The 19617-nt window shown below is 50.9% G+C and overlaps 1 protein-coding gene across 1 annotated transcript in view; it reads left to right on the top strand.

Annotated features, from left to right (window-relative positions):
- Positions 1–696: 696 nt before the first annotated feature.
- Positions 697–19617, top strand: part of CSMD2 (CUB and Sushi multiple domains 2) — a 695284-nt gene continuing 676363 nt past the window's right edge. The window contains exon 1 of the mRNA XM_088835123.1: positions 697–889. Coding sequence (XP_088691249.1) covers positions 697–889 — 193 coding nt within the window. The remainder of the gene's footprint in view (positions 890–19617) is intronic.

The raw sequence follows: 19617 nt of genomic DNA, 5'->3' as shown, positions 1-19617 counted from the left end.
CCAGATTTCAAGTTCAAAGCCGCCACCCAAGATCAGCTCGTAAGAGCTGTGACTTGGGGAACTGCGTCCTTCTTTGGTTACCTTTTCCCAGACAGTATTCTAATTTCCAAACGTGGAAGAGGCGTGTGTGTGTGTGTGTGTGTGCGCGCGCGCGCGCGCCAGTGTGTGAGTGCCTGTGTGTCAGTGTCACGGTGTGTGTGCGCGCGTGTGTATATGGGGGGTGTATTAATGGGTGATCTTATAAATGGAGACGAGAGAACTGAACTTAAAAGAAACTGGTCAATTGTAAAACAAACAGGAATAAACAACCCTTTAGATGTAATTTGTGGTTTGTCTGGAGGTGGAGGTGGCGCTGAAGAGGAACACCCACCCCCCAATATTTTCTCCTTTGCTGCGCCTCCACCCCCAGCGTTTGGAGCGGTGGAGAAGCGGCTCCGGAGTGATTAATCCGGGGATAATTCACCCCCCCGCCCCCCGGCGCGAACCCCGCGAAGCGGGATTGGAGCGAGTCATTTCCGAGAGCGCAGCGCGCCTCTCCCCGGCCGGGCGGACACTTGGTTCATTCCAGCCGCAGAAGCTCAGGGCTCCCTCGTACCGGGAATTTTTCCGAGCAGAAAAAAAAGCTCCAGAGCTCTCCTGACCTCCTTTCTCCTCGGCGGCGAGCGGAGCCTCTCCCTCGGCGCTGCCGGCCGCGCCATGCCGCGCTCGCGGGGACGAGAGCTGGGGCGATGCGGCTGCCCCGCGGGGAGGGCTCGCGCCGAAGCCGGGATTTCGGCGCTCGTGCCGGGCGCCGGGAGCCGCTGGGGCTGCCAGCCGCCGCCGCCGCTGACGCCGCCGCCTCTGCTGCTGCTGCTGGGCTGGGGGCTGCTCAGCGCCTCGGCCGCCGCGGGTAAGTCCGGCCACGCGCCCCACCCGAGCCCTGAGCCCAGCCATCCCCGACACGGTCCCTGTCCCTTCCTCCGCCCTCCCTCTTAACCCCCCGCCCCGCTCAACGCCCACCCTCCTGCTCAGCCTCGCCTCGGTCTCCCACCGTTCGCCCCCATCCTCGGCGGTCCTCCGCGCTACCCTCACCCTCCGTGTTACCCCCAAGCCCAGCCGCAACTTGACCGGATCCGGCCGGTGTGGGGGGCCTTGGGAGACAGAAATCCCCGCCCGGCGTTGCGGGGCACCCGGACCGTGGCTTCAGTTTCTTCAGCCTCCCAGCCCCCAAGGCGCCAGGCTTTTCCCCGATAAACTTTCCTGGAGCCCTCCCCGCCTCCCGATCCTGGTTGGCACACCCGTCCTGGGGGGCTGGAGAGGAACGGCGCGCCCCCTCCCCATTCGCGCGTCTGCAGGGTCTGCCCTTCCCTGCCCCCGCCCATTTTCTCGCCACGGAAGCCCGCGCCCCCGCCGAAGCCGCCCGGAGACTGCGGCCGCCTCCCCCCTTCCCCAAGTGTCCCCCTTCCTCGGCGCCCTGCGCTGGGAGCGGGGGGTCAGGTGGGCGGGGGTCCCGAGCTCGCCGAGCCGGAGGACTCAGGTGGGGGCTGGAGGGTGCTGAGAGACGGGCCAGCGGGGGCGGGGGCTGTGCCCAGGGGCGGGGGAGGGAGTGTCGCCACCAGGCTCCGCGCCGCCACCTTCCCCGCGGTTCCCACTCCGCGCCAAAGTGCCCTTTCCCGCGCCCTGCTGCAGCCCAGGGCCGGGGCTGCGGCAGCGGCGGCGCGGGCGGCGGGACCTGCTCCTGGCGACCGAGTCGGGGAGGGGGACCGACCTGGCGGGCGCGGCGAGTCTGGGAACTTCGCCGATATCTGGCTGAGGCTTGCGGACCGGGAAGGCAAGCGGACCTTCGAGAGAACCCAGTCCCCAGTGGCGATCACTGGCCTCGACTAATGCCATCCCACTTTTCCCCCCTGCTCCCCTCTGAGGCTCAGCTCTAGCCACAGCCTAGAAAGTTCTGTGTCCCCGGGTGGGGACGGGTCCAACCGGCGATGCCTGGGGCCGCATTTTCATTTAGCCAGGAGGCTGACACCCATGGTGGGGGTGGTGGGGGGAGGAGGAAACCCGTAACACCTGCTGCCCAGGCTTCGACTGAGGGCGCCTCCGGCCTGGAGTCGTGTTGGTTTTCTATTTATTTTACTAACCACTGATTGAACCTTTGAAAGCTTGGCTTCGGCCATCCGAACCTCCAGATTCTTCTCCCCTTTTGGAAAGTGCGACCCTTCCCCGGGGAGCTCTCTGGTCCACGCTGGTCTCCAGCATCTGGTGAGCCGGTGCCCGCAGACCGTGTCGCCATCTCCTTAGCACGGAATGCTAGGGCTGCTGGTGAGGAAGGGCGCCCCGAGCCAGCCCTAGCTCTCCCATCCCTACTTGACCGGACTTTGTCAGTTTCTCCGAAGAGTCATAGCCGCCGACACCCAGAGAGGGGCGCCCGTGGCGCGCGCGCCTAGGAGCTCAGCCCTCGTGCACACCCACACCCACTGGGTGGCTGCGCGGTTCACAACGACGCCGCTGGTCACCCAGACTTGCCACATGAGCGGTGGGGCTGTGGCTGGGCTACTACCTGGCTGTCAGGCCTCTCAGACGTGTGTCCAGGTGCAGCCCCGGCTCTGGCTTGGCAGACCTGAGATGACCCTTCATAAGATCCAACTGTTTTTCGGGCTAGATTTGTCCCTAACCTTTGGGCATGCCATGCCCCCAGGGAAAGAAAAAGGCCAACTCACCGGAGCTTGCACTCTTGGGCTGTCCTGGAGAACTGTTGGCGTGCAGCTCTTGGGTCGCCAGAGAAGTTGGGGGTGGGGGTGTTGAATGGCTTGGGGGAGGGGATGCTTGCTTTCTTGCCGGCCTGCTCTGGCTTCCCCTGCTTCCAAAAGCATTTCTTCCCTTCCCGCATTTAGATGTGCTGTTGGCCTTGCGAGCAGCAGAGATTTGGAAACGGACTCGGTGACAAATGATGGCAGGATTTGGCACATTAGAGGGAAGCACATTTATTTTGTGTTCTCTTCACACTGTTGACTTTAAAAGACGCTCAGGACTGGGCTATCTCCCTTCCTTGGCCCAGTGATGACTGGATAAAATGAGATTTGAAAGGGGGGAACCTCCTTATCTGCCTTTAACTTGGACCCTGACCCTTTCAGCCGTGCCTTCACACTTTCCCCGCCCCCAGCCTCCCTAGAGACCCTCCAGCCCTTACCCTCTCTCTCCTTATAATAGATCAGTCACTGTCCCGCCTTTTGTTTCCCCTGAACTATTTAACATAAAACAGGACAACCTGACTTCTTGGTCCTGTTGACCTTTCAGCTCCCGTCCCATCTTTCTTTCTGATTTACAAGTCAACTCTCTTAGACGCGGTCTTGAGCTCACGTTCTGTGCCACTGTTCACTCCCTGCTGTCTGGCTTCTGTCCCCAGGACTGGATTTCTCTGGAAGAGATCACCAATGGCCACCCAATTGCCAAACCCGTCGACTCTTCCTTTCTCTGCCTTTACCTCTCTGTGACCATGAGCACTTTGGCTTACTCCTTTGAAAATTTCTCTTCCTTGGGCTTCTGGGACACCGTGCTTGGCTGATTTTTCTCCTACCTCTTGGCTGTTCCTTCCCAGTTTCTAATAGTAGCACTTATGCCCCTCCTGAAAATCTGGCTTCCTGTGGTGTTCCATTTCTTATGCTTTTCCTCATTTCCTCTCACTCCTCCCTGGGTGAGCTCATCCAGGCCCATTTCTTCCTCTGCCACACTCTGAAGCTTCCAGACGGATTTCCCCTGCCAAGATGCTTCTCCCGATATATGTCTGTTGGCTTCCGAGCCCACGGAAGCTCTGGATCTAGACAGCCTGCATATCCGGCTGACTCTTGGACATCTTCACCTGGATGTTTCTCTTCCAAAGGAAACTCATTAGCTCCGCACCCAACCTCCAGTATCCCCCACGGAGGCTGCTGGTACCTGTAGCCTCCCAGTTACCCAGCCAGGAACCTTAGGATTATCCTCAAACCCATCCTTATCAGGTGACCATCCCATTCTGTCGGTTTCATTCTCTCAACTGTTCTCAAACCTAGCTACTTTTCTCCGGATTAAGCAGCTCTGAGCACTGAAAAGACTGTTATGCTTCCCATTTCCTTAAGAAGTAATTTAAAATAAAGGCAATGTTAAACCGTAAATATGAGCCATGACTACAAAGTTCTGATTTTTCCCATGCTAACCACTTCATTGCTTTGAAAGAAATCAAGCATCAACTTAGAAGAATTCTTCCTGCTTTGCCTCTTAAAAACTGGAGCTCTGACCATACCATGGAATCGTATTCAAAGTAGTTATTTATCTGCATCTCATGTGGAACTGTGAGCTCCCTGAGGGCAGGGCCAGTGTTTTATTTCTCCTGGCATCCCCAGCACCCAGCTCAGGACCTGGCATAGAACTGGTGCTTGATAGATGGTTGTTAAATTGGCTGATGATTTTTAAAAATATTTATTTTGTGGACAGTTTTCTAGGGACTGATAAGGCTAAATCAAGAGTTTTAGGGATCAAAGAAGCCAGCTGGTTTGCAGAGGTGATGAGCTGACAAAGACCTGTTCTCCAGTTGCTTTCCCCCCAGAACCAATGTCACAGATTGATAAGATAGCTCCTTAGGTTCTAGAACCAACACAAGGACATGCCCTGAGCATACACCCTGCCCACCCCGCCCAGGAAAGGCAATGATGTATGGGTTTGAATTTCCATTTGTGATTAAGCTGTGGGTTTATGGTTTTAAACAATAAGCTGACCACAGCAGAGAGAGTTGACCATATCTTAGGCTGGTGACAGTGTAGCTTTGTTCAAGGTGAGCATTGTTTAAGGTGATGTGGAACAGCATTAGAGAGCTGGATTGCAGGAACTTGGACGCTGCAAGGTTTGGGTGTGTCTAGAAGAGTCCAGCAGGTGGCTTCAGTGACAACACCTGCCTCTGTTTTATCATCATTGTCATGCCAGCAGGATTAAGGGACTCTGAGGGCTCAGCAGAGCCACATGTTCCTTGCTAGACAAGTAGCTGATCTTCAGACCTCCCCAAGGTTCAGGCTGCCCACCTGCAAAAGGGCAAGTCATCACTGCATTTTGGAAAGGATTAGAAAAACCAGAGATGAAACAGACTCAGCACATACATATCGATTGTGCCCATGGAGTGGAAGATGGGCTTGGAACAAGAACACTGAGGGCAAAAAACTCTGCTAGGAAGTCTGTGTATTCTCCTCCACTCACCCTGCTCAGAAAACTGTCTGGGTACCCAGGGCAGTGACACTAACAGCTGGTGTCCACTGAGTCCTGATGGCAACCCAAGCACTTGGGTGTATTAACTCGACCCTCAGAGAAACCCAGTGAGGCTGACAATATCATTCTCCCCCTATTATCCATGAAGAAATAGGTTCAGAGAGGACACATAACTTACGCACATAACCAGTCAACCAGGAATTGAACATAGGGCTGCCTGATCCGGAACCCTTCACTGGCAACCACACTGTTGTCTGAGGTCTAAGGAGAAGAGCCACAGCCCGGGAAGCCTTCCGCACGGGTGGCCTGTTCCTGTCCTGCCTTTCCCTTGGGGTTTGTGCATCAGTGAAGCTGTGCTGCTTTGGCACTTGAGGCCTGGATCCCAAACTTCCAGCCTCTTAAGCAGCTATGGTCCGTCCATCTCCCTCACAGCTCCTTGGGGATGACCGCAAAGTCATCCTTGATTTGCTTCTAGCCCCAGAGTTCAGTCCCTCTCAACTGAACTCTGCTGTGAGCTCTCACAACTCCCCAGCTTGTAAAACCCTTCGTATCGTAAAACTCATCAGGACATATTGGAATTTCCTGTTTAATGAGACAGTGTCCACCTTTATTCCCTAAGGCTCTGTGAACACACAGCACAGAGCAGACACGCAGTCAACATTTGCTGAAAGGATCAGAGGCAGACTCGCTGGAGCCCAGGTTTCTCTCTTTCTCTCTGACTTTTCCAAGGCAAGCGGCTTGGAGGAGTGGGAAGCACTGAAGGTGTGTCCGTGTGTGGGGGACAGTGCTAGGTCCTTCTGCATATTACTAATAATAACTCTCTTTTACTGAGTGCTGGCTAAGTGCTTTACAGACATTACTATTCAATTCTCACAACAATTCAGGCGCTATAATATCATATTTGAAGAGACTGAGACTCAGAAATTAAGCAATTTGGCCAAGGTTATAGCGCAGATAGGAGAGGAAACAAGATTGAACCTCAGAGCTACCTGACTCTAAGACTCATCCTTTTAATTCATGGAAAGCATCTGTCACAGTGCGGGACCTGTGGTTAGCATTCAGTGTTTTATATGTTAGAGGCTGCCATGGCCTCTGCTGCTGCTGCTACTGTCTTTTTGCTTTCTGCACCGCCTCTTAGAATTGTGAGAAACAGGTCTGATCCTATACCACTCTCAGACGCCATTAGATGCATCAGCAAGAGTCTTTCTTCTTGTTCCTCTCCCTGAAAGCACGTGCGTTAGAACCTGGCCTTCTCGCCCACCCATCGGCCCAGGTCGTCGTATCTCTTCCCGCGCTGTATCGTGCTCAGCCGCTGAGTGGCGTCTGACTCTTTGCCACCCCCAGGGGGCTGAGAAGGGAAGGCTCTCTAGCTCCTCCTAGAGGTCGAGAACATCACTGACATTGCCTTCCTTTGGTTTCACTCCGTGGTGTGTGTGCTGTTGCTTCAGCCCTGTCCGACTCTTTGTGACCCCATGGACTGCAGTCCACCAGGCTTTTCTGTCCATGGGGATTCTCCAGTCAACAGTACTGAAGTGGGTTGCCATGCTCTCCTCCAGGGCATCTTCCCAGCCAGGAATGAACCTGCATCTCTTAATATCTGCAGCACTGGCAGTGGTTTCTCAACTACCCTGGGGTACGGCTCCCCAGTCTCTCTTCTCTGCCTGCTACAGAGATTTTCCATGGCAGCAGGGATCATCTGGGTGAGCCTGCAAAGCAGGGTTATCTCAGAGTTTCTGCCCTACAGAGACACTGTCTCAGGATTCAGTGACTTCGAATAGAATTTGGCTTCCCCTTGGGCCCACAGAAAGCAAATGGTAGGCTATGCAGTGTGGGGAATTCTGAACTAGAAAATGATGGTGTGTTTCTTAAAGCTCTTCCCTGGTTCTTGTAAGTTAAAGGAAACATGAGGCTCATACTTATTTCCTTTCTGGGCTCGGGAGCTCAACTCCCTTTTCATACCCCACCTTTAAAGATGAGATGCTTTTTTTTTTTGCCTGTACCAATTCAAGACATAATAAGAATTACATACTCTTTTTAGAGCATGATTTTGATTCCCTGTCAATAGAGTAGGCATTTTGGAAGTTGTTTGAAAAAAATAAGAATAAGATCCTGTATCTTTTCCCCCTCCTCTCTTCCAACATACACTTAACTTTTAGATCTCCAGGGTCCTTTGGCTTTTCTCACGTAGTTTCACGTGACATGAAGAATGGTTATGCCCTGTGTACGTTAAGAAATGAGAACTTTGGCCAAGCGGGAGATGGGAGAGGAGTAGATGGAATGGAATATGATGGGGTGGGATTGAAGAAACAGGAGGATTTGAGATGGGCTGAGGTGAAGTAGGAAGGAGTGCATTGTGGTAGGATCAGGAGTAAACTGGGATGTGTTGGGATGGGATAGAGTGAAAGCATTGGGATGGACTGGGATGGGTGGTGGAATGAAATGGAATAAGATTGAGTAAAATATGATGGTTGATGAAGTGGGACTGAGTGGGTGAGGGCAGGACAGAGAGGAGTGGGAAAGGTTGAATCAGAAGGGACTAGGATGGGATGGGATCAGGTGGGATGGTGGAGCTGGGTCGGGGTGTAGTGGGTCAATCGAAATGTGGTAGAGTGGAGTGAATGTGAGTGGTGGGGTGAGGGAGCTGAGGAGCTAGGATGAATTGGAGCGGCTGGGCTTGGGTGAATTGGTAGGGAGCACTGGGAGATGTAGCGGGATTATATAGCCAGCTGGGTGGGCGTTGTGAGGAAATGGGAAATTAAGGAGGGGACCAGAAACAACCAGCCTGCTCCCCATGACTGTAGCATCTTCATCTTCCTTCCCAAGCTCCTCAGGTCCTCACATGCCTGAACCCTGATGTTTCCAGCAGATAGAAAGTCCCCACTAGCCCTTGGTTCCACCTTGGTGTAGGTCCTCAAAGGGTGCTGACCCCACTGTCTACGATTAGGGGGTCATTCTTCAGGGAGAAATTGGGGATCCTCTGTAGCCACCACCATGAACCCTATCAGAGAAATGTGCTAGCACGTGGCAGGAGCCCCAGTGCAGCTCATGTCAAACCCAGCATCAGAGAAGGGTACTGTGCTCACCACAGAGCTAGTGGGATGGTTGTACCCACAGAAAGCAAAATTCTAGGGGCTGTAGGAGGTCACCTCTCTGATGTCTTCTTTTGAGAGGTCTTCCCCCTCTCCCCCCGCCCCCAGAAACTGTCTTTCACTTTCTCCCTATTTGTTTCTTATTGTTGGAAAATTTTAAAACCGAATTGATCTCTTAGGGGATGTCAATTTTATCCTTGAAAATCATTGCTATAAGGAACTCTTATGATGCTAAAAATAATGTATGTGTAGTTAAATTACTGACAGCACCAGAAACTTATTTGAGAATCTTCCGTGTGGTCTGGAGCAGAAAATAAGGGTTCATATTACGGCACAAATAGCCTTGCTCCCTGCCCATGTCTCATTTATACTCAATTAAGTGCAGTTATAATCTAGAAACCTCAAAAAATTATGTGTCCATCTTCTTGGCTTTCAAATAGAAAATAGAATAAGGTCCATTATTAAGTAGGTACATCTATTTATTGATTGAAAGAAAGCAAGTGTGACAGTTGTAACTTGAAAGAGAGAAAGCAGAGACTTTGAAAGTTAGACCATTTGAGATACAAGTGAATTATCAGAGGATGCGCAGGCATTTTGTGTGGAATGATTGATGGTCCTTTCTGAGATGAGCTGGTGTGGTAGAGTCGCCTCAGGCCCCAGGAGGTTTGTGTGTGGGTTGCTACCTGACTCTGCATTCCCGCTTGAGCCTTACCCCCTCCTAACCCTCAGCACTTCTGCACCGCCACGTCAGCGGTGGGCGTCAAGGGTGGAGAGAGGCTCGGAGGTGGGCTGAGGCTTGTTGATGCTGAGTGGGCTTCTGGCGCATTGTGTGCTTGCATGCTCAGCTGTGTCCGACTCCTTGTGATCCCATGGGCTGTAGCCCGCCAGGCTCCTCTGTGCAGGAAATTTTCCAGGCAAGAATACTGGAGTGGGCTGCCATTTCCTACTTCGGGGGATCTTCCCGACCCAGGGATCGACCTGCGTCCTCTGCATCTCCTGCCTTGGCAGGCGGATTTTTTTTTTTTTTTTTTTAACCATTGAGCCACCTGGGAATCATTGCTCAGCAACAAAAAGGAGGTGAAAGTTTAATGATTTACTTTCAATCCATGACCAACAAGGACCTATTGTATAGCACAGGGAACTGTGCTCAGTATTCCATAATAACCTAGAAAAGAACTTGGAAAAGAATAGATACATGTCTGTGGATAACTGAATCCCTTTGTTGTAAACCTGTAACTAACACATCATTAATCAACTATACTGTAATATAAAATAAAAGTTAAAAAATAAAACAGAATATTCCTAGCATGAAAACTGCCACCTCAAGGATGGCCTCTCTCCTCCCGGGGACCTGTGTGGCCCTGTTCTTCTGGCCTGGTCATTTGTGAAGTCCTGGAAGTGATGACCTGTGGGAGGTTCATAGGTGGGAGGAAGATGTTCTGGTATATTTAGATTTGATATGCTTCTTGAAACTTGGCCTAAGAGTCAGGAAACGAGATTTTCAGCTTTGGTTATTCCTCTACATCTCACTTCTCCTTCTTAGGCCTGATTTCCTTGCCTGTAAAAGGCGGATATTAATACCCACTGTGTCTATGCAATGCTGGACTTGGAAGCTATTTAATCAATGAAACAAGAAAGATCCAGAGGTTTTTGAACAGGTCACTAGTGTAACCCTCACCCAGTGGGAGATCCTACTGAGGGGCCAGGTTGGCTTGCCTTCCCAGGGATGTGCGTCTCCCTGTCTCTGCAGGTGCCCTGCCTGGCTGTGCATCAGGGGGTAGGAGCAGTGGGTGAGGAAGGGTAGACTCGCTCAGTTTCCTGGCCCTGATCCTGAGAAATTGAAAGAGAAGACAGGAATTCCCATCCACTGCTCCTCAGATAATCTACCGCAGTCTCCTCCCAACCCACCCACCCACTTGGGGCAGCTTTCCTGAGCTCAGTCTGGGAGAGGTGACTGCTAGGGCTTCTGTTTCACTAGCACATCCATCCAAGGGACAAGATTTACCCCGAGGCCTTTTAATTCTAGCAAGAAAAATTCCCTGTGTTCGACAGCCACTGGGACTCATATCTCCTGTGACACTTTGTTCCCAGAAACACGGAAAGAGGAAAAACGCTTACAAGGATAGTTTTCCTGGTCATGTGGAAGGAACAGTGGGGGGTTTTGCTTCCTGCTTTTTTCTTTTTTGAGCATAACATGGAATTGACCTTCCCTCAGACCATGACACTTTATGATCATCTGTCTATGAAAGGTTCCTGTCTGGTTTTATTTTTTAAAAATTTTTCCTTTCTTTATCCCTGATCCAAAGGTTATTGTTGCCTTCCTCTGTCAGTACCAATTCTAATATATTTTGTGAAAGTGAAAGTCGCTCAGTCATGTCTGACTCTTTGCGACCCCATGGACTTCTCCAGGAATTCTCCAGGCCAGAATACTGGAATGGGTAGCTTTTCCCTTCTCCAGGGGATCTTCCCAACCCAGGGATTGAACGCAGGTCTCCTGCATTGCAGGCGGATTCTTTACCAGCTGAGCCACAAGAAAAGCCCAATATATTATATATATATCTTGAAATATGCATGGATGCTTATAAAATATGTAGGGTTGTTTTGTGTGCATATGTAAATTTATACAAATATAGTGAACTGTAAATTTCATCCAGTTTCTTGATTTATTTACTTAGTACTGTAATTTTACAGATCTGGCCCTGCTCCTTGTATGTGTCTAGTCCTGACTGCATTATGAGTTGTGCATCCATCACATTTCCTGTATCAACTCCCCTGGGAATAGAGCCTTGGCTTGCCTGTGGCTCCTCCCGGCTACGCTTGCAGCTCTGAAGAACATCCTTGTACATGCTCTCTTGGGTCCCTGTGTGAGAATAACTCTGGGCTATACAAAGTGGAGAATTGGGATCCCTGAGTTAGCACGTTAATTTTCTCTGTTCTGTCATGTTTTACAGAATGGCTGAGCTAGGGCTCACTTCCACCAAGAGTGCACAAGAGTTTCTATATCTTCCCATATCATCGCCAATACTTAATACTGTCCACCTTTCTGATTTTTGCCATTCTGATGAGTTTAAAGTGCCATCTCACTGTTGTATTTTGCATTTCTTTTATGACAAATTTGAATATCTCTTAAATGCTTGTTAGTTGTTTGAGCTTCTCTTTTTGTGAATTGCCTAGTAATATTCTTTGCCTATTCTTTTAATTTTACTTCCTGTATTAATTTAAAAACATTTGGGTTTGATTTGCAGGAGTTTCTTTTATATTCCAGATATTACCCTTTGTCAGTTTTATAGATTCCAAATAACTTCTCCCAGTGTATCATCTGTCTGTTATTTTTCTTTGGACAGAGATGCTTCGTTTTGAGGTAGTCAGATCCATCAGTGTTTTGTGGAAGGCAGAAGTTGGGACATATGGGGGCACTGATGAGCCAAGTGTCCGGGTGGGCTTGCAGGCTCACCTGGGTCCATCCTGGTGCTCTTATGGAGGGCTTGAGGAATCCTAGAGTCTCCCTGTCGACACTGGGCTCTCAAATCCTATAGGAGGTCTTCCTCTTAGCTCAAGGCCCTGTGTTATGGAAGGTGCCAGTTAAAGTACACTTTAATTACTTGATGTGTTCCACACTTAGAGAACGTGAAGCTTCACTCAGTCCTTCAGGGGTGTTTATGAAGCAGTTGTGCTGGGCCTCAGCTTTTGAATGCACTGGGGGGCAGGGACAAGTTTCAAAGATAAAGGAGCATAACAGAGACAGCTCTCCAGTGTTCGTAGCAGCATTGCTCACGATACCCAAAAGGTGGAGACAACCCGTATCTGTTAACGGATGAATGGATAAACAAAACATGGCATCTGCATACAGTGGAGTATTGCTCAGCCTTAAGAGAAGAGATTCTATATTCTGCAGCTCGGATGAGCCTTGAAGACATTATGTTAAGTGAAATTGTGCTTAGTCCCTCAGTCGTATCCGACTCTGCAACTGCATGGACTATAGCTCGCCAGGCTCCTCTGTCCATAGAGATTTTCTAGGCGAGAATGCTGGAGTGGGTTGCCATGCACTCCTCCAGGAAATCTTCCCAACCCAGGGATCGAACCCAGGTCTCCCGCATTGCAGGTGGATTCTTTACCAGCTGAGCCACCAGGGAATTATCCAGCCACAAAAGAATAAATCCTGTATGATTCCAGTTAATATGAAGTATCCAGAGAAGTCACATCCATAGAGACAGAAAGTAGAATGGTGGTCACTGGAACTGAGGCGTCAGGGATTGAGGGGAATGGGGGCGGTTATTGTTCAATGAACAGAGCTTCAGTTTTGCAAGATGAGAATAATTCTGGAGATGGATGGTGGTGATTACACACAACATGAATGCCCTTAACACTCCTGAACTGTACCTTTAAAGATGGTTCAGATAGTAACTTTTATATTATATATATTTTGCCACACACAAAAAGGAGGAGCAACTATCCAGACTCGAGGGGTAAGGGAAGCTCCTAGAATAAGCGATGTTTAGGCTGAGACTTGCAGGATAGAGAGCAGAGAGCAAATGAAGAGAAGGGGAACGGATTCCAGCATGGAAACGTACTAGCACAAGCTCTCAGTTGGGTGGAAGAGAGGCATGTTCAAGGTCTGGAAGAAGCTCAGTGTGACATGGAGGTTGGCTAACCTAATGAGGGGTCTGGAGCAGGGGTGTGGCTCTATCAGCTGGGCTGGCTGGCGCAGGTCTTGAAGGAGGGTGGTGATGACGAGGCTGGGGTCTGGTCCCAGGGCCCTGCTGGGCAAGGCGGGTCTTGGTGCCCTACAGGGAGTGGCCAGCAAGGAGGAGATGAGGGCGTCCTCTGCCTTCCTCACTTTTTCTACCCTGTTCCCTGCCTTCCCAGAGAGGATAAAACATTTACTAGAACTGTCCAAAGTCCACGAAGCCCGTGTAATAAATTGTGGATTGTGAATCACAGTTCTGTTAATCCTGCCTCGGTGAGAACATCCCGCAGCTTTCTTCAAGAAAGAAAATAAGAATAGTTCGTCCACCTGCCTGGGGATGCCATCGCAGGCCATTTCAACGTTCCCGTATTCTGCCTTGTCCAAGTCATGTGTGCCCCTGCGCATTTTCGTCATTCTGCCTCCTCTGTTGCCTCCCGACTCCTCTTCCAAACTCTCCAGTTATCTCGTGCCCATTTCCTTTCCTGCTCCCTCCTTTTTTCCCAGCCCTGTTTCTCTCCTGACACCAAGACTGTTCACTCTCGTTGTAGAGTCATCCTCCTCCACACTCCCAGCCTCAACATCAGTTTGAGCCTCTTCCTGACCTTTGACCTTGTTGCCTCTACCCCCTCCTCACCTAGGACCTGCCATCTCCATGGCCTTTCCTTTAGCCAGACTTTGGCCCAGGAGCTCTGTCAACAAGGAGGATTTTCAAGGCCTTTAGCTGCTCCCATCTGCTTAGGACCTGTGGACTGGGTCACTGGAACATTCACTGGGCCCTTAGTGTAGTGGCCCTGGCCCAGGGGTCAGGGATATAAATAGCATTTACAACCAAGTGCCTTTCCCAAGGACAGTGACATGTTCCCAAAGGCCCAGAGAACTCTAAGAGACTATAGGAGGGGGACGGGCGGCAGGACAGGCTTCATCCAGGAGAACGAGAAGGCTCTCCAAGAGTAAGCAGACGTCCCACTTTCACTGTCTTTCCATATGAAGGTAGGAAGTCCTAGGCAGAGGGAGCAGCCTGCACTAAAGCTTGAGGCAGGAAGCTGTGACTGGGAGATGCTGAGTTTGCGTCATCATCCTGTCCATCAGCACCACCATCCTGGAAGCTGGAAGTGGTCCCTTAAGGAGCACTCGGGAGATGCTGAGAGAGGCACGCTCCCCTCCCTAAACCTCGTGGCCCTTCAAAGAAAGCAATCATTTTGCAGTTGAGAAAACAGATTTAAGGAGATCAAGTTTCCTGCCCAAGATCCTATAGCTAGGAAGGAAGAGAGCCTGGATTTAAAGTAGTCTGATTCAGGAGCCCACAGGCTTAACTGTTGCTGTGCCCAGGTCAAACGAATGAGTGACTGAATGTGTGTGTGCTCAGTCGTGTCCAGCCCTCTGCAACCCTCTGCACTGTAGCCCAGCAGGCTCCTCTGTCCATGGAATTCTCCAGTCAAGAATACCGGAGTGGGTTGCCATTTCCTCCTTCAGAGGATCTACCTGCTCCAGGGATTGAACCTGAGTCGCCTACATTGCAGGCAGATCCTTTTTCTGCTGAGCCAGAAGGGAAGCCCAGGTCGCTCAGTTACAAATGTAGATTCTCAGGCCCTCCCCGGATCTTCTGAATCAGAGTACCTTGGAGCATGGTGTGGAAGCTGCATCTTTAACAAGTTCCTACTATTATTATGTACATTAAATCTGTCTCAGTTCAGTTCAGTTCAGTTCAGTCACTCAGTCATGTCTGAGTCTCCGCGACCCCATGAATCACAGCACACCAGGCCTCCCTGTCCATCACCAACTCCCGGAGTTCACTCAAACTCACGCCCATCGAGTCGGTGATGCCATCCAGCCATCTCATTCTCTGTTGTCCCCGTCTCCTCCTGCTCCCAATCCTTCCCAGCATCAGACTCTTTTCCAGTGAGTCAGCTCGTCGCATGAGGTGGCCACAGTATTGGAGTTTCAGCTTCTAGGAACCTCTAAAACACGCAGCTCCCCAGCCTGAAGGTGGAACCCAGAGGAGATGGGCCTTCAACTATCCACTCCTTTGCAATGATCCTGACCTTGACCTCGCCCAAGAATCAGCAGAGGAAGGACTTCCTGCCTCCCCTCCCCACTCCTTTCCTCTCAGCTGAGCCCTGATGGAGCAGGGACCCCAGACATAGCCAGATTAGTGCTGTTGTGCTTCAGCGGCCCCCCAGGGGACTGGGAAAGATCCTAGCCCCACAGGCCTGCATTCCATTCCTAAAGTGCTTAGTGCCCTTGACAGAAGGCCTGCTGGCAGGATGGGCCTGGCAGCTCTGAGCTCCTTATTCTCCATGTCCTTCTCCAGTCCCTGATTTGTTAGGTGAGAAAGCAGGACACTCAGGGGAGTCTTATCCTTGACTTCCTTCTGTACTAACTCCTATTATTCCTGATTTGAAGAGCGGACACAAAACACCTAAATGCCATTGTGCTGAGGCTTGTTGGTGGAAGGCAGCTTCAGTTTAGGACAGAGGCAGGGCAGGTAGGCTAAGGCAGGCAGCCAGGTGCGGTCAGGGTCAGGGCACACTGGAGAGGAAGCTCCCAAGGGTGGGGCCAAGGTGTCCAGGTTTGTTTCTGGCTGGAGGAGACCCAGCTGCCAGGGAGAGGGGCCTTAACCCAGTGCAGGGGCTTTTAGGAAGTCTGTGGGTCCCTGTGAGCTGTCAGGGACTCTTCAGGGAAACCAAGGCAGAGGGCCAGTTATGCAAATAGGGATGCTAAGACAGGAAGTTCTGTGGGAGGTGGGGAAGCATCATTCTTTTAGTCAAGGGTTTCTTGAGTTTCAGGAAGTGGGGTAGGGACTATTAAATGAGTGCCCTGGGAGAAAAAGACTTCATAATCAGATAAATTTGGGAAACATGAGGTCCCTGATTTCCAGTGTGTGGCCCAAGGCTTTGCCAGGAAGTTTCCTAGAATTGCAGCATCACTGTCCTGCCTGCAAAGGTCTGTGTTTGCCCAACTCTCAGCATGCAGCTTTCCTGCCTTGTGTCCACATAAAGCTGTGCCCCACTGACAAGGATTTGTGTTCCTTTATTCACTGCTGTGTCCCCAGCACCTAGGACAGTGCCTGGAGCCTGGCAGATGCTCAGTCAGTGCTGACTGAATGAGTGAATGCTCTCCAAGTGGCGGCCAGGTCCGACTGATCCCCCCTGGAAGCCACTTTCTGAGCAGCAGAGCCGCAGTGTGGGTTTCCTTTCTGTTTTCTGTTGCTGCACCAGATACAGCACATTTCCCCAGGCGAAGCACTGCTGAGAGGCTGGGCAAGGGGGTGGTGGGAATTTTCAGTGCAGAGCAATGGAAGAGCTGCTCTGGATCAGCCTGTGTTTCAAGAAGATCCTGGCATTGCTAGAATCTTTGAGTTGGAAGGCATTATTAAAAATTCAGTTATTCTGAGAACTGTTAGCCATTAACACCTTAGTAAAAAAAAAGGGAAAAAAGAAATGATCAGTCTGTAGAGATTAGGGTCATATGGGGTGGTCAAGGGTAAATTTGTGTGTGTCTGGACCCACGCAATGTCCCCAGGCCTCAGATTTTGAATCTAGTGTTTTTTTTTAAACTAAATTAGCTTGTTCTTAACTCACATTTCCTTTTTTTTTTTTTTTTAAGGCTGTAGCTAGTAGATTTTGTTTATCTTTGGCTACGCTGGGTCTTTGTTGCTGCCCATGGCCTTTCTCTGGTTGCGATTAGCAGGGGCTGCTCTCCAGTTGCAGAGCACAGGCTGTTCATTGTGGTAGCTTCTCTTGTTGCAGAGCATGGGCTCTAGGGCACACAGGCTCAGTGTTTGTGGCATACGGGGCGTACAGCTGCCCCACGGCATGTGGAATCCTCCCGTCCCCAAACCCACGTCCCATGCACCGGCAGACAGAGTCTTAACCATCAGGGAAGTCCTGAACCTAGAAGGTAATCTGACCCAACCTCCTTCCTCTCTTTTCTCTTGATCTGGTTCTTGTTGGCCTCTCCCACTCAGCTTAGTCCTGGCATATCCTGCCTCCGGCTCCATGTCACTCTGAACCACAGGCTCTATCTCGGGACCATTCTCATCTCTGGGGCAGCTTTACCCACTCGTTCTCTCAAACACCCTTGTTTCCTACATCACAGAATGTGGACACTAAAGGAAACAGCTGCGTGAACCTCGCTGCTGAATATGGGGCTGAACGCCCTGAGGGTGCCGTGCCCTGCTGCCCAGGAATGCTGCTGCTGTGATGGGCTAATTGGAGACTCCGCTCCCCATTTCTCCAAGCCCTCTCTCTTCTGTTTCCTTTCCATCAGCCCAGAAACACACTTTGTTTTCATCTTAAAAACACAGCAAACAACACCCCTTCTTGACTCTGCGCTGCTTCTGGCTGTCACCCCGTCTGTCTCCTTCCTTCCCTGCTCTTGCTTCCTGGGAGAGTGTCTGCCAACCTATTTCTCAGCCCCTGTCATCCGCCTTCCACACTCCCCACTCCGGGCAAATGCTCCAGCCCAGGGTGCCACATGACTTCCTATTTTCCAAAGCCAAGCCTCTCTCTTGGCTTCTAGACCTTTCTCAGACTGGCCACCGCCTGCCTCTCACCCTTCCGTCTGCCTTCTCCCTTCCTCAGCATCTGACGCTGCTCTTCACTCCCTCCCGCATAAAATTTGCTCTTGTATCGGTACTCCCAGGCCTTAGCTGAGCTCTCTTTATTCTACATTGATTTCTCCCTGAGGCTTTATGCCACAATGCAGATGCTGGTATCCCCCCATCCCGCATGTAGAGGAAGGCCTTGCCTTTGAACACCAGGGCCACGCTCTGGTCGGCGGCCTCGCACTCGGCGGGATACCTACCGAATTCTTCCTTTCTGTTGTTACCAGTGTCACGCCCCGTACCCCCAGCAAGTCTCACCATCCCATAATTTTGTGTGTCCCATCTCCATGCATCTTCCTGAGCCAGAAATCTAGGAACCGTCCTTGAATTCCACCCCCACCCACACCCTTTCAGTCATCAGAACTTGTGGATTCTGTTTCCCAAATAACCCTCCAGCCTTCCCACATTCTCACTAGTGTGGCTGAGGCTCAGGCTTCATTTACCTTTTGCTCCTGGACACTTGGGACCTAGCATTCTGGCCTCGGCAGTGGCCACCGTGTGGTCTCTCACAGCCATTCTCATCTTCCTGCAACTGGTGGTGCGCGGTTTGGTCAGAGAGATACAGGAGAGCGGCCTTCCTCTCTGGATGGAAGGGGAAGGCAAGACAAAGGTCACTGAGAAGTTGGCATTCCCTTGAAGCAGTGGCAGAGACTCTGAGGCTCTTGGATAGGAGGGAGCCTGCCAAAGCCTTTGACTGTGTGGATCACAATAAACTGTGGAAAATTCTAAAAGACATGGGAATACCAGACCACCTGACCTGCCTCTTGAGAAACCTGTATGCAGGTCAGGAAGCAATAGTTAGAACTGACATGGAACAACAGACTGGTTCCAAATAGGAAAAGGAGTACGTCAAGGTTGTATATTGTCACCTTGCTTATTTAACTTACATGCAGAGTACATCATGAGGAACGCTGGGCTGGAAGAAGCACAAGCTGGAATCAAGATTGCCGGGAGAAATATCAATAACCTCAGATATGCAGATGACACCACCCTTATGGCAGAGAGTGAAGAGGAACTCAAAAGCCTCTTGATGAAAGTAAAAGAGGAGAGTGAAAAGGTTGGCTTGAAGCTCAACATTCAGGAAACAAAGATCATGGCATCTGATCCCATCACTTCATGGGAAATAGATGGGGAAACAGTGGAAACAGTGTCAGACTTAATTTTTTGGGGCTCCAAAATCACTGCGGATGCTGATTGCAGCCATGAAATTAAAAGACGCTTACTCCTTGGAAGGAAAGTTATGACCAACCTAGATAGTATATTAAAAAGCAGAGACATTACTTTGCCAACCAAGGTCCGTCTAGTCAAGGCAATGGTTTTTCCCGTGGTCATGTATGGATGTGAGAGTTGGACTGTGAAGAAGGCTGATCGCCGAAGAATCGATGCTTTTGAACTGTGGTGTTGGAGAAGACTCTTGAGAGTCCCTTATACTGCAAGGAGATCCAACCAGTCCATTCTAAAGGAGATCAATCCTGGATGTTCATTGGAGGGACTGATGCTAAAGCTGAAACTCCAATACTTTGGCCACCTCATGCGACGAGTTGACTCACTGGAAAAGACTCTGATGCTGGGAAAGGTTGGGGGCGGGAGGAGAAGGGGACGACGGAGAATGAGATGGCTGGATGGCATCACCGACTCTGTGGACATGAGTTTGAGTGTACTCCAGGAGTTGGTGATGGACAGGGAGGCCTGGCGTGCTGTGATTCATGGGGTCGCGGAGAGTCAGACGCGACTGAACTGAACTGAACTGGGGAGGAGTTGAAGCTGATGTGCCATGGATACCCGATCCTGTCTCCTGCTCCTCCTGGGGCTCGGACTGATGGGCTGGAAGGACAGAGAATGCCAGTGAGAGGACAGGAAAGTTGCAATTCATTTAGGACAGACCAGGCATGTGCCTGACCCCCCCAGGGCACAGGCTTTGGGTCCGTCCTGTTGAAGAGCGTGGCTCCAGCCTGAGCCCAGTGGTGCTTTCCACGTGCCGCTGTGAGGGTGAGTCTTGGGAACTGAGCACTCCGGACTGTCTGCAG

Source organism: Moschus berezovskii, chromosome 4 (assembly GCF_049115385.1).
Source record: "Moschus berezovskii isolate FMDL1 chromosome 4, NW_MosBer_1.0, whole genome shotgun sequence".
In the NCBI taxonomy this organism is placed as follows: domain Eukaryota; kingdom Metazoa; phylum Chordata; class Mammalia; order Artiodactyla; family Moschidae; genus Moschus; species Moschus berezovskii.
The sequence above is the reverse complement of the archived record's forward strand: the minus strand, read 5'-3'. Positions and strand labels throughout refer to the sequence as shown.